The 15226-nt window shown below is 43.5% G+C and overlaps 2 protein-coding genes across 2 annotated transcripts in view; one reads left to right on the top strand and one right to left on the bottom strand.

Annotated features, from left to right (window-relative positions):
- The window catches only part of POLR1A (RNA polymerase I subunit A), a 78124-nt gene extending 67829 nt beyond the window's left edge, over positions 1 to 10295 (bottom strand). Inside the window, exons 1-4 of the mRNA XM_060117017.1 lie at positions 10122 to 10295; positions 2852 to 3056; positions 1616 to 1765; positions 70 to 177 (exon numbers count right to left, since the gene is read on the bottom strand). Of these exons, the coding sequence (XP_059973000.1) occupies positions 70 to 177; positions 1616 to 1765; positions 2852 to 3056; positions 10122 to 10198 (540 nt within the window). The 5' untranslated portion in view covers positions 10199 to 10295. The remainder of the gene's footprint in view (positions 1 to 69; positions 178 to 1615; positions 1766 to 2851; positions 3057 to 10121) is intronic.
- Positions 10296 to 10632: 337 nt separating this feature from the next.
- PTCD3 (pentatricopeptide repeat domain 3) overlaps positions 10633 to 15226 on the top strand; it is a 31782-nt gene continuing 27188 nt past the window's right edge. Inside the window, exons 1-3 of the mRNA XM_060117981.1 lie at positions 10633 to 10768; positions 12552 to 12604; positions 12714 to 12750. Coding sequence (XP_059973964.1) covers positions 10665 to 10768; positions 12552 to 12604; positions 12714 to 12750 — 194 coding nt within the window. The 5' untranslated portion in view covers positions 10633 to 10664. The remainder of the gene's footprint in view (positions 10769 to 12551; positions 12605 to 12713; positions 12751 to 15226) is intronic.

Below are 15226 nucleotides of genomic sequence, written 5' to 3'. Positions count from 1 at the left end.
TGCGGAGGCAACTGTGATAATTATGCTAAAAACCGAGTGTTTGGGAAACAGAGAGACAGGGTAACTCACATGTGCGCCGTGGGATCCCAGGAGGTTGTTCTGTAGGATTTTGGTTGTGTATCGTTCTAACTCTGCCTGAATTTCGAAGGCAGTAGCATCAGCATTTTCTTCCAGAAACTGGAAAACAAAGAAAAAAACTGTATGATCAAAGTAAAGCAAGTGTATTATGAGCAGCACCAGGGGGCAGCCTCTCCGAGGATGGGAGAGTTTTGTTTGAGGGGAGAGAAGGACACCGCATGGCTGCTGTGGGGCATTTTCAAAACAGGCTGGCCACACTGCTGCTAAAAAAAAATACAAATTTAGACTATTCTGCTTCCAGTCGTGGTCGGCTAGATTATTCGGACCAAACCGAAAAGCGAAAAGAACCAAGATAGGATAAGATATGTTAAAAAATGTCAAGCTCCGAAGAACTGACAGGACAGTGAGGGAGACCCAAGGCCAAACTGAAGGGAAACTGGGAAAATCCACATCAAAGAGCACAGGGGCCGTGGCTGCTCCGAGGCAGGGATGCCGCACCGCACAGCTCTGGGGCAACCCTCAGGGTAGCTGTGTCCCTCCGGGGGAAGATGCTGACAGACTTGTGATGCTCCCTGGAGCTGCACAACATGTTAGCCTGGCCTTGGAAACATTCCACAATCCAAAAAGTTTGAACTTTTCATTCTGAAGGTCTTAAATGATAAAGCGGAGAGAAAGGAAAGCTTAGAGTTAGTGCAAGGACAGGAATCTAACAGGATATCTTCCTGCCATATCGCACCCCACAGACACGGGAGGCTGGGGACCCTAAGGGCTATGTCCTTGGGAACTAGACCAGCCCTGGAACAGAACCACCTGGCTTCCCATAGCCTGCAGTGCAGTCCAGCCTTGAACATGGACTACGATGGTCCCAGGCCACCAAGCATATGGCAAAAGCAATGAGAACCCTCCTCTGGAGGAAGGCAGCCAGCACCCCAGACCTCAAATTATTCCTACAAAGAATGTGCTAAGTACAATGACAAACTGTCAAAAATAAGCACATAAGGAGGATAAAGAGAGGGAGCTCCTGGAGACCAGGACAATATCTTCATTAAGATATCTATTTATTTATTTATGGCTGTGCTGGGTCTTCACTGCTGCGCGCGGGGCTTTCTCTAGTTGCGGCGAGCGGGGGCTACTCTTCACTGCGGTGCGTGGGCTTCTCATTGCAGTGGCTTCTCTTGTTGTGAAGCACAGGCTCTAGGCGTGAGGGCTTCAGTCGTGGTGGCACAAGGGCTCTAGAGCAAAGGCTCAGTAGCTGTGGCGCACGGGCTTAGTTGCTCCGTGGCATGTGGGATCTTCCCGGACCAGAGCTCGAACCTGCGTCTCCTGCATTGGCAGGCAGATTCTTAACCACTCTGCCACCAGGGAAGTCCTTTAATTATTCTTATGGCTTCATGTTTTCACACCTAGCTATTTGTACCCAGTCACAAGACTTAAAGCTCAAGCATTCTGGTGACTATTCTTAGGGGCCACACACAAATAGCTCTTGTACCCACCACTCTGGCTTGCCTGATTGCCATGACAACCACTACCCACTTACCCTGTACAGAATTCTCTCCAGCTCGTACACTGCTTGTAGGGCCCCGACTTCCAGAACCCTCAGCTGGCAGAGCAGCAGGTGAACCACAGACCGGGGGCAAGTCAGCATGTGACAGTTTAAACAGGAACCCCGGAGCAGCAGGTAGAGTTTCTGAAGAGAGGGAATAAAAGAGACAGGATATTAGAACGTGACATAGCAGTCAACGTGATTTTCAGCGTAATAAATACTTACGATTTTTGTTTTCTGTTGTCAGTTTACTCCTTCAAGAATTCCACTTCACCCTATGTACCCGGAAAGCCCTTCCTCACCTTAAGAACTCGATAAATATTCCTCTATATTTTCTCTTATGGTTTCATTTTAATCCATTAACACTAGAAATCTACTTTGGGTCTGAGGTCGGGAACTACCTTTATTTTATTTAAATACTAAATGTAGTACTCATTTAAATACTGAAAACTTTAAAAAAAATATTTATTTATTTAGGCTACACCAGGTCTTAGGGGCAGGTGGGATCTAGTTCCTTGACCAGGGTTCAAACCGGGGCCCCCTGCATTGGGAATGCAGAGTCTTACCCACTGGACCACCAGGGAAGTCCTAAATATTGAAAACGTTTAATTAAAATGTTTCATTTAAAATAATGTTTCAAATGCTTAGTATTTAACTAAGACAATTCTCTTCCCCTAATACCATTAACAGACAAAAATCATGTCCACGTACACTATCATCTGTGTTGCTTAAAACAAATCCCAGAGGCTGGGTTAACTGATGTAAGAAGCCAAAAGTGTTCAAGTAGGACTGAACCGTAACTTCATTCTCAGCTCAGTTCTGGGCCTTCTGGAGCTCTGCTCTTCCGGCCACTAAGCAAGAGCCTACAAATCCACCTGAAGGGCTCTATTGCCAGGGAAGCCCCACCCACATTTCTGAAAGACATAAAGCCCTTAGAACAAAAGGTCTAGGGACGGATCTGAACGCTTTCCCCTAGGTGTAAACAGAATCCAGCTGTGGCTCTTCTCAATGGGAATCAAACTGAAGTTCCTTTAGGTAGGGCTAGAGGCCAAGTTGAATGTACTGAATTTCGCTTCTCAAGGTTTTAAATTGCCAAGTAAAGAGAGCTTTCACTCAAAGTGTCGGGAGCTGACCTCCCGAGACACCTGCCCTGGGGAGAGGGGTGGCACTCACCAATCTCACCCGCACCCTGAGACCCACGCGGCCAGGGTGGCCCAGGCCAGAACGTACCTCGAAGAGGAGAGGGTTGTACACAGTGAGTGGGAGCTCGATGTGGCCCAGGTGCCCGGAGCAGTTGCTGAAGTCCTGCACGCAGGTGGAGCACACCTCTTTGGAGTCTGCGGGGCCCAGAGCTAGATCGTACAGGCCGTTCACCGATGGGTTTCCCAGGCTATCTAGGTACCGAGGGTTTGTAATGGACTTAACGCTTAATTTCCTAGGGAGATAAAAAAAAAAGACCAGGTGAGACAAGGTTACCCAACTTCTAGGACATTTCCTCTTCGGCACTTGCAAAGGGATGGTATAATGTCTGTGTCTTCAGACGTGCAGAAGGCTCCAGAGGGCAGACTCGGTGTCTGCCTCGCTCCCCGCTGCAGCTCAGCACTTAGCCCAGAGCCTGCACTCAACAGGTGCTCAATGAATACGTGCTGAACGAAGAGCAGTGAGGGGTAACATCTTTAAAATCCAGATTTAGTGCAAATCTTGCGCTAACCGAACACACTGGCCGACTGTATTATACAAAGAAGTACCGACTTACACACCAAACGCGTCTTAGGCAGCATTTAGTCTGACTTGAACCCTCTGAGATGGGCATCACTACATGCGTTTTTCAGAGGAGGAAACAGGCTCAGAGTGGTTAGTGATTTAATTCAGGTGACAAAGCCCAGAATGGTGGGGGTGTGGTGAGATATGGACCAGACCTAACGCCAAACCCACAGAGTTCAAGAAAGGGAATAATCCCAGTATGTAGGAATAGTGAATTGAGAAAAGTTAAACATAAATATGCAAACCTTTGAGAAGTATAACCTGCTTTACTAAAGGTTTCATTGCAGTATTTTCTGTTTGGTTGAAAACAGGCTCCCACAGGACACCTAAGTACTTTTACCAAAATTACGTTCATGCCAAGTTTGTTTTTAAACTTTTTTTTTTTTGTAAATTAGAAAATAAAGATAATGAAATCCAAATCTCACAATGTAGAGAAAACCGCTAACAGACTTCTTTCTATGGATACATTTTAAAAAACTGTAACTGGGATCATTTGCTATTTCTAGCATTGCCTTTTTTATTTTCATCGAGCATTAAGTGTTTTCAGGTCACTAAAAATTCTTTGGAAAGATTCTGTAATTAAGAATTACCAGGGGGCTTCCCCGGTGGCGCAGTGGTTGAGAACCTGCCTGCCAATGCAGGGGACGCGGGTTCGAGCCAGTCTGGGAAGATCCCACATGCCGCGGAGCAACTAGCCCCGTGAGTCACAATTACTGAGCCTGCGCGTCTGGAGCCTGTGATCCGCAGCAGGAGAGGCCGCGATAGTGAGAGGCCCGCGCACCGTGATGAGGAGTGGCCCCCGCTTGCCACAACTAGAAAAAGCCCTCGCACAGAAACGAAGAGCCAACACAGCCATAAACAAACAAACAAATAAACAAACAAACAAATAAATAAAAAAAAATTTTTAAAGAATTACCAGGGACTCCCCTGGTGGCGCAGTGGTTAAGAATCCGCCTGCTAATGCAGGGGACATGGGTTCCAGCCCTGGTCCGGGAAGATCCCACATGCCGCGGAGCAGCTAAGCCCGTGTGCCACAACTACTGAGCCTGCATTCTAGAGCCCGAGAGCCACAACTACTGAAGCCCACGCGCCTACAACCCAAGCTCTGCAGCAAAAGAAGCCACAGCAATGAGAAGCCTGCGCACCACAACGAAGACCCAACCCAAAAATAAAGAAAGAAAGAAAGAATTACCAAATCTTTCATTATATGTCAATTAATATAATTCATTTAGCCAAACTCCACTATAAGTAAGCTCATGCCACCTATCTGCATAAAGATTTTTGCATAGCATAATTCAAACTTTTAACTATTTCCTAAAAATATAATTAGTTCCTTGGTGAAGGGAAATCCTTGAATCAAAGGGGGCAAACTGTTTTGTTTTGTCTTCTGGTCTCCTGCGTGGCTTGCAGGATCTTAGTTCCCCGACCAGGAATTGAACCCAGGGCCCCTGCAGTGGAAGCTTGGAGTCCTAACCACCGGACTGCCAGGGAAGTCCCAGGGCACTGTTTTGAAGCTTTTGATATATTCTGCCATATTGCATTCCAGAAAAGATGTGCTAACAGTAAGTAGACTGCCTGTCCTAACCAACACTGAGTCTTAGCACTTAAAAACTTTCCAAATTTAAGGTGAAACAATGCTACCCACTGTGACATTAAATTTTTAACAGAAATTAGGATATATCTTTTTTTTAATTTTTAAAAAAATTTTATTGGAGTATAGTTGCTTTACAATGTTGCATTACTTTCTGCTGTACAGCAAAGTGAATCAGCATCCTACCCACCCCCTTCCCTGTCACGTTAATTAATCTTCTATTATGTTTTGTTTTAAAGGCCATTTTGGTCCTTTATTTAATTAAAAAAATTAAATTTAACTCACTTTTAAGTTAAAATCTTAACTTTTTTATTATTGGCTACATGCGCTCCTTACATATGAGGACATTAATCTTCCTAGCTTGTGATGTCTTTTGTCATTTTTTACGGGCGCAAGTTTATAAATTCTTCAAACAGCTCTGTTGAGCTGTAACTCACGTACCATACAATGCGTCCATTTGAAGTATACACTCGGAGTTTTTTAGTATATCCACAGAGTTGTGCAACCATCACCACAATATCATTTTCGTCCCCAGTAAAGGAATCCCTGGCAGTCACTCTCCATCCGTCTCTACCTCCCTCACAGTCCTATGCAATGACTAATCTAACTTTTTGCCTCCAGAGACTTGTCCATCTGGACATTTCACATAAATGAAATCATATGCTATGTGGTCTCTTAGAGCAGGCTTCTTTTACCTCGCATGTTTTCAAGGTTCATCCATGTTGTAGCCTGTATCTGTATTTCATTTTTTTATAGCCAAAAAATATTCTATTGCATGGATACGCCATATTTTACTGGATTAGTTTTACACTTTGGCTACTATAAATAATGCTGACAGGAACATATGCATACAAGTTTTTTTTTTTTAATTACAAATGCATTGGAAATTTCCTGGGTACTCTTCTTTTTTAAAATTAATTAATTAATTTTTATTTTTGTCTGCATTGGGTCTTCGTTTCTGCGCGCAAGCTTCCTCTAGTTGCGGTGAGCAGGGGCTACTCTTCGTTGCAGTGTGCGGGCTTACTGCGGTGGCTTCTCTTGTTGCAGAGCACGGGCTTTAGGCACGCAGGCTTCAGTAGATGCGGCGTGTGGGCTCAGCAGTTGCAGCACGCCAGCTCTAGAGAGCAGGCTCAGTAGTTGTGGCGCATGGGCTTAGTTGCTCCGTGGCGTGTGGGATCTTCCCAGACCAGGGCTTGAACCCGTGTCCCCTGCATTGGCAGGCAGGTTCTTAACCACTGAGCCACCAGGGAAGTCCTGTACACAAGTTTCTGTGTGAATATATTTTTTTCATTTCTCATGGATATATACCTAGGAATGAAAGTGCTGAGTCATATGGTAACTCTATGTTTAACTTTTTGAGGAACTGCCAGACTGTTTTCCAAAGTGGCTGCACCATTTTACAGTCCCACCAGCAGAACACCAAGGCTCTAACTTCTCCACATTCTTGCCAACACATTTTATGATCTGACTTTTTGATTCTAGCCATCCTAGTGGGTGTGACGTAGTATCTCACTGTGGTTTTGATAACTAATGAGGTTGAACACATCTTTGTGTACCTATTGGCCATCTATATATCCTCTTTGGAGAAATGTCTATTCAAATCCTTTACCTGTTTTGTAATTGGGTCGTTTGCTGTTTTATTATTGAGTTGTAACAGTGCTTTGTATATTCAGTATACAAGTCCTTTGTCAGATACATGATTTGCAGATATTTCTTCCAATGCATCTTTTCACTTTCTTGATGATATTGTTTGCATAATTTAAAATTTTTTAATGAGTTAAACTCACTGCTGCTTTCTTCCACCACCTTTGGGCTAAGTCTTTCTCCTTCGAAGTTGGATAAATATTCATCTACATTTCCTTCTCATTCACTTTACACTAAGCTCTAAAACTTAACTGGGGGCTTCCCTGGTGGTGCAGTGGTTGAGAGTCCGCCTGCCGATGCAGGGGACACGGGTTCGTGCCCCGGTCCGGGAAGATCCCACATGCCGCAGAGCGGCTGGGCCCCTGAGCCATGGCCGCTGAGCCTGCGCGTCCGGAGCCTGTGCTCCGCAACGGGAGAGGCCACAGCAGTGAGAGGCCCGTGTACCGCAAAAAACAAAAAACAAAAAAACAAAACTTAATTGGAATTATAAACAAGGAAAACATTTATTGCATAAGGCAAACACAAATTAATTAGGTCTGGGTGCAAAGACTTGTACCACTAGATCCTCTTTCTATCATGTTCTGTAAGTTGGTACTTCACTTCCTTTGCCTGGAGCCTACAGTGATGGAAAAAGAGTAGGCAGGTGGGGCCAGCACACACCTGTGTCAACTGGCAGAAGAACTGTGTCCTGTGCTTGTCAAGGCAACACAAATAGCTCACATCCAAAACTGAATGTATTTTTTTTCTTTTTTTTTGTCTTCATCCTAAGTCTTTCTATGTGGTAAGGAGCAAAGTTCCTTTCTCTAGCTGGGGAGGAGGAGAAAACTCCTCTAATCATTGCAGGAATGGGATGCAATGGGAAGAGCAATCAGCAAGGATTCCACTGGAGAGAAAAGAGTTTAAGACTAGCAAACGTGGGTTTGAGGACGAACGTTGCTGCCTCCTAGAGTCATTTTATTCTCTGGACAGGAATGTCCTCTCCTGTAACTGCAGACACCAACACAAATGGTTGCACTAAGGACTGGTAGTACCAAGCGCTGAACAGATAGCTCCCCCATCCACCCGTGAGTGCACTTAACAAATATCTACTGAGTGCTTATTATGTGCCAGACACACCTTTAGATGCTGGGAAAACAGATAAGAATCCCTGTGCTCATGGGCCTTACATCCTATTGAAGGCAGGCAGACAAAAGCCATGATAAATAAGCACACAGTCTACTGGATGGCAGAACATTCTATGAAGAAAAGTAAAGCAGAAAAGGGGAAGGACAATAGAGTGGGCCAGTGGCTGGGGGAACCCATATTGAGAAGGTTATACTGAACAAAAGCCTGAAGGAGATGAGGGAGTGAGCCATGCGGTCACCTTTACAGGGGAAGAAGCAGGGAGTGCAAAGGCCCTGAGGTAGATGTGTGACTATGGTGCTCCGGGAACAGCAAGGAGGCCAGGGTGAGTACAGAGGTAAGTTCAGAGAAGTAGCAGGGGCCAGAATGACCTTTCCAAGGCATTTTAAGGACTTGGCTTTTACTCCAAGTGACCTAGGAAGCTATTAGAACTTAACACAATAAAAGGTAGAATAATGATTGATATTTGTCAACCCCAGACTCAAATAGGTCTACAATGCTAGTAATGGGTATAAATTTGCTTATGCATTTCCCTGTCTAAAAACTCCGCAATTAACTTGTAAATATTCAATTATTTTGCTTTTGGATGAAATAGTATGTATGGCTAGTGATGATATAATTGAAATTTCTGGGCCAGCATACCATTGTAGCTCAGTTTATTCATCCAGTCATTCGACCAGAGGTGAGGATAAAAGAAAGGAATGAGGAAGCTCCAGGCTAGTGGAGAGAGGCGGAAATATAAACAAGCAAAAAAAGGAACTGAGGCACCATAACAGACAGCTGTACTAGGTGTGGAAAGACCTCAGAAAATGAGGGAGGTTGAGCTGAGCCTTAAGAGGGGGAGAGATGCTCTCCAGGTGTCTGCTGGGGGTTGGGGGCAAGAGCAGAGAAGCAGATCCCTCTGGCAGAGAGGACAGTGCATGCAGAGGAAATAGCTTGAGGTAAGGCCCAGACGTTGAAACCTGATGGCACTTCATGGAATGTGCAAGTGGTTTAGTAGGGCTGGCGAAGGGATGATGCTTTAGCAAAAATCAGCACTGGCCTGATCATGGGTAAACTTGTAGGCTAAGCTAAGAAAGTATCATTTACCTGAGGGAAATGCAAAGCCTCTGGAGGGTTTTAAGTGTGAGTAGCATGATCACATCTGCACTTTGGAAGAATAATTTTAACAGTAATGTAAAGCATGCACTGGACTGTTGTAAGGGCGGGGGAGGCAGAAGAAAAAGACAATTCAAACAAGAGATAAGGGTCTGATCTAAGATAGTAACAGGAGTGTTGAAAAGGAGGTTATAGAAGGAATAGACAAGTAGGTGACTCACAGTAAGAGCCCAATAAGTAAATGAGATGTCAGGAGAAATAGGTCTAGTATATTTGTCTTGTCACAAAATATTGACCATTTTGCACTAGACTAGGTACACCATTTTGGAGGGGCAAGTTCCCTCTCCCTTTAGGGGAAGTAGTTGTTGAGTTTTTGGTATAGGAGTTTAAGAACTCGGTGTGAAATTCAAATAGAGATGTCCAAAAAACAGCTGAAAAAAATGAGTCTGAAAAATCAGGAAACGAAAATTGATCTGGAGATTTAAATTTGAGAGTACCACTCATCATAGTGGTGAAATTGTCTAGGGAGGACATTTAGGACAAGAAAAGCAGCATGTGTGACCAGAATAGAATCTCAAGGAACAGCAAAATTTAAGTAAAAGAGGAATCAGCTAAGGAGCCTGGGACGAATTCGAATATAAACCACGAATGCAAGGACCTTGTTCACCAATGTGTCACGAATGCTTAGCTTAGTGCCTGGCAAAAACTGGATGATGGATAAATGTTTGTGGGTTGATAAAGGGAAGAAAGAAGTAGTACTTGTCACAGAAATAAAAGAACCTGAAAACAATAAATAAGGTGCTGGAAAAGAGAAAGACTGTCAAATGCTACGGTGATCAAAATGAAGACTGAAGATGGCCCCTTTGATTTAGTAATTAGGCAGAGAATATAAGCGGTCCTAGCAGGGAGAAGTTGTCGCATGAATTAAGTCTCGAACGATCATCATTTTATAGACAAGAGGAGACGAACCATGAGCTTAATAAACCACGTCAGAGACATTATAGTAACTACACAAACGCAGGCTAATTAACGAGGAAACTGGCGGATGATAACGCTGCAATCTGGGTACCCCCACCTTCCCAAGGGCAAACTCTTCCCCAGCCCCACTGGGTTCCAGGCAGTGCTCACTAGCCCAGGACGTTCCCGGAACTACGGGTCCCAGCAGGCCATGCGCCAGACAGCCATGGACTCTGAGGAGAAACTGGGCGCCAGACCTTCTGGGAACGGTAGTTTGTGGCCCCCAACCCAAGAAGCTCTGCACGCTTCCCACCAACTCCTTACTTGAGCTCTTCGGCCGAATACATCCCGAAGGAAATGCCCTGCAGCCGCCGCCAGGGCATGTTCTTTGAGCCCAACATCCTCCAGGTCAGTTCCGAGCTCTGGCACCCAGAGAGAAATTCCAGTCACCACGGGTATATCTTTAACGCTGCCCCCGGCCCGCAGCCACCATGTGATTTATACTGCGCTTGCGCGCGCGAGAAAGGCTCGCGGGAAGATTTATGTGGACGATAACATTTCCGATCTAGGGGGGGAAGGAAATAATTTCAAGACTCTCACTCGTATTTTATTTTGAAAATAATAGAATACATATAAGACATTAAAATAATATTTTAGGAACTATCTTTGAGGCAAATTAGGTGTACTGAGCCTTTAACTTCCGAAGCAAAATCTTTCAAACCATGGGACTGTAACCTCCTATGTTATGATTGCTTTCGTCTCGTTCCGTTTCAGCCAATAGCCGAGCTATTCCACGCCCACCCCCCCCCACCCCCGCCTTAAGGTGGAGGGCATGCTTTCCCCGCATGCTCTGCGAAGACGCCAAAAATGGCGGCCGTATATTCGGCACGCTGGCTGAGGGTCCGCCGCGGGCTTTGCCTGCCGCTGACGGGTCGGCGGGCAGGTCTCTGCGGACGGGCCCCCAGTAGCAGGTAAGAGAAGCTTGGAGAATCCATGAGAGAGACCGCAGGATCACCTGGGCCATTTGTATCCCCTTTATCCCCGGAGAGCTAGGGAACTAGGTACGGTGGAGTGGAAGGCGCGTGCGTGCGCTCGCAGCTGCGTGCCCCGGAAAGCTAGCACGCGGAGTCCGCGTACTTGTAGAAGGGCTCCAAACGCGCTGGTTAGGGGGATATTTATTGCTGGGGCTCGCCTACCCCGGGGTTAGAACTCTTGGCAAGATTTAGGATCCTGCTGTTGTGGATCTTGCATTCTAGTAAGTGCGGCTATTGGCAACCCCTCCCCAAGTTTTAAAAGAAAGAAAAAATGTATCTGCTTTTACCCGTTTTCACCCACCGGGAGGAAGGGGGGAAAATGAGGTTTTCCCAAATTAAAGGCAGTTTACGAGTTCCACTGTATGCTGGATGTTGTGGGGATGTTTGGCCAAAGAAATTGTCCAGGGGTTCATAAAAACAGGAAAGTCTAAAAGATCTGAACACAATCTGAATAGGATTGCTGTGATTGTTAAAACTTGGCGCATGTATCATTTGTGTAGTTTTTTTCACTAGGTACAAACTGGCGTTGTGGAAGTATGAGAGGCAGGAATTTGTTGTGAAAATTTGGCAATAACCTAATTTTGGATTCGATGTTTGCCATTTCCTTTGTGAAGTGATAGTAGACAAATTCCCTTATGTGTAAACTGGAGCTAGTAATAGCCATCAGAAAATGGTGAGTAATAAGTGAGGTGTTTAATTTACAATATACATCTTATATGTAACATCTTCCCTCCTCAATCCTCACAAAAGAGAAGACCTGGTACTGCAGAAGCCTAAATGCTGCTGTTCAATCCCAGTCCTTTTCCCGGTGGTGCCCAGTGTTGTTGTTTTTCTACCCATTTCCTTTGATTTGGCAGCAGCATCTCTCCCTCAGCCTTCACCCACAAGACAAGAGTGGTGTACGTGACATACATGTCACGAGAAACAGCATGATTTGATCTGAAGTTGATCCCTAACAGAGAGGTATTGTTTTAAGATGATGCCCGAGACCAGATACTAGTAGAGGAATTAATTCTTCATTTAATCACATCTTGACAATTTTCTGAATGGTACCAATGCTATTTAGGAAGGAAATACTTAACAAGGTAGAGTACATTATCTGCGTGGTATATTGACTCTATTATTTAGCATGATCAGAACGTTTTAAAACTCATTCATAGGTCAGTGATTCTATATTTTGGGTTAAAAAAATAATATAAATTGTTCCAAGTTTAAATTAGGACACATACATTTGGTACATTCCTGATTGTTGAAGGAAGTGGAATGAAAGGCTGTGGTGATTTTAGTTTCATAATTTGTCAAAATTGCTTTAAGTGGGATAATTTTTTATTGTCATCAGGGCATCATCCATGTAAAATCAGGAGCTCATTACATCATCCCTTTTAGCCTCAGTGTTTTGGGTTCTCAAAGGTGAAAGTTCCTTATATTTCAGATAAGCTGCTCAAATGTTACTAAATTTTTCCTTTTTTCCCTGATTTTATTTAATGAGATGGCCTGATTTAAAAATTTTTTGGCAATATGATGTCTGTATCTGGTACGTATTTTGTAATCATTTTGAGCTTGCCATTGAGACCATGTCTTCTCAGCATACGTTGACATGAATTATCCAGTTGGTTTGATCCGTGATAATTGGAAAATTTTGGCTGAGTTGCACATAAGTGGAGGTGAGGTGGGAAGTTCATTAATGAGTATTAGCTTTAGGGCTTTTATTTTTTTGTAGATGTTATTCTGGAAGTGCAGCCGTCCCAGAGGTTGAAGGAGCTGGTGCAACAGGTATATAAAAACATATGGAAATAACTCCATTTTTATATTAATGCGTTATACTTCTTTATAGCAGTAGTATTGGGAAACTGATTCACTTTGTTATGTTTTTCACATTAAGGGACTGAAGAAGTGGTCATTCCAAAAAAGAAAACTTGGTGAGTATTCCATCAGTGTTCATTCAGCAAGTGGTTAAGTGCTTATTACGAGCAAAACATTGTTAGGTAAGATGCTAGTGATGGGACTAGCAATGGGAGAGCATCCTTGGGGAGGGAAGCATGGAGGAGAGAAAAGCTTAGGGCTCTGCAAGAACATAGAAGAGGAAGGTAGAGAGTAGTGAGGGAATGCGGAATGAGATTTACTTAAGAGTTAAAAGACCTTCTGAACTAAATTTGGGTTAGTGTTTACATAGTGATGGTCAATTATGAGCATCATTATTAGAGTAATTCTTTTTTATACAGGAAGTTTTCACATTGTTGGGAGATTTAAAAAAATATTATCTTTATGGTCTTTACTGAGGTAAGATAAAACAAATGGTGCACACTGCAGAATTTAGCTTTTTTAACTCACTTGGTAGATCCTTGAACAAATTGCCTTATATAGTAAACATTTGTTGAATATATAAGAACTAAAACTTACAAAAGTTTGTATAGTAATGATATTATTGAATGCATTTAAAGATCCTTCAAAAAGCCAGGTGTTTTTTTGAGTATGACCTGAAGATTTAGGCTCATTTAAAAAAAAAAACTTTCTTAAGTTACTAAAGTAATTAATGGTTATTAACCATTAATGGTTAATTAGTATTGTTCAGGGGGATAGATTGAACATGCAGAAAGGAAATAGAATTACCAACAATCACTGTACTCAGAGGCAAGTTACCTAATCTGTCTGCACCATAGTAGAATGTGGGTAATACAGTGCCTGCCTCAGGATTAAATGAGCATTTGAACAGTTCCTGCCACATAATCAGATCTCAATAGGTGATACCTATTAAAGTTCTGGGATATAACATTTGAAGTTGTACGTATGCATTTAGTTTAGCAGAATTGATTTGTTAGATGTACCATTCTGTACTCTGTTTTAAATTTTGAATGATTACATAGTATTTTATTATATGGTTATATTCAGGGTCATTTTTGTCTTCCCTGGACTGAGAATCAGAACCAAGATAAGAGTAGGAATATACATATCGTGAATGAGGCATTTCTTGAATGACATTCCAGTCCAGTGCACTTTACCAACTCATTGTGCCTCTATTCCTGACAAAGGTACCACAGGGAATACAAGAGAGGGAGTGTATTGAGGGTGTGTTCAGATGGACTACCGTCTAGTTGAGTTGTGTGCATATTTTATACTTTATATCTTACACCCACTTTACATGTGTACATAACTGTTTGCACATGACTAGGGGCTACACGGGATATGATGGAATGAAGAGTGGTTGTATTGCAGTAATCAAGGTGAGTTTTATTGAAAACACAGTTTAGCTGTACCGTAAAATGGGTCAGATGATTTTATTGGCATCAGAATCACCAGGGAATTTTGTTTAAAATACATATTCCTGCAGGTAATTCTTATAAACCCTAAAGTATAAGCCCCACAGATACAGAAACAGTAAGGTAGGGTGGGACATGATCATGATCTGTCTGGTGGTAGTAGGAGACCAGGCAGGCCTGTGAAAAATGCTCTATTAGAATAGGAGAAATAAGGTAGTTGATAGAGAGCACACTGAGGCCTATTTATTTACAGCCCATGAGGTAAGAATGGTTTTTACTTTTTTTTTTTTTTTTGCGGTACGCGGGCCTCTCACCGTTGTGGTCTCTCCCGTTGCGGAGCACAGGCTCCGGACGCGCAGGCTCAGTGGCCATGGCTCATGGGCCCAGCCGCTCCGCAGCATGTGGGATCTTCCCGGACCGGGGCACGAACCTGTGTCCCCTGCATTGGCAGGCGGACTCTCAACCACTGCGCCACCAGGGAAGCCCTACATTTTTTATAGTTGAAAGAAGACGACTGTTTCATGACACATGAAAATTACGTGAAATTCAGATTTCAGTGTCAGTTAAAATTTTTTTTGGAACACAGCCTCACTCATTTGTTAACTTACTGTGCCTACTTTTATGCTCCAAAGGCAGAGCTGGGTAGTTGCAACAGTCCTCATGGCCCATAAAGCCGAAAATACTTACTGTCTGTCCCTTTACAGACAAAGCGATTGAGCCTCTGCTTTCCAGGCTCAGGAGTTTGTGCTTTTAGACCTAGAAGAAGCCATAAATACTACAAATTCCTGTTGCCTTATTTGAGAGATGAAGCATCTTTTAAGGCTGTCAAGATGCTTTTAAGGCATCTTTCCCAGATCACAGATGCCATAGAAGACTAACAAATTGTAGAGAGTCACTGTGTTGATATAGGAATGTGACAGGATAGAGTATTCTGAGCACACTAATCTGGATGGTGTAGTTACTGTAGAGAGAGCAGGGAGCCCAATTATGATCAGTGCATAGGTAGCTGGGCTCATTAAAGGAATGGATGTTAAAACTTATCAGATTGGCCAGAAGAGGATGTGGAGAAATGGATGCTCAGATACATTTGTTGCTTGGGCAGTCAGTTGGAACAACACTTGGAAGGGAAAGTTGGCGG

This window comes from Mesoplodon densirostris, chromosome 14 (assembly GCF_025265405.1).
Source record: "Mesoplodon densirostris isolate mMesDen1 chromosome 14, mMesDen1 primary haplotype, whole genome shotgun sequence".
In the NCBI taxonomy this organism is placed as follows: Eukaryota; Metazoa; Chordata; class Mammalia; order Artiodactyla; family Ziphiidae; genus Mesoplodon; species Mesoplodon densirostris.
Note: the sequence above shows the minus strand (reverse complement) of the source record. Positions and strands in the feature narration are given on the sequence as shown.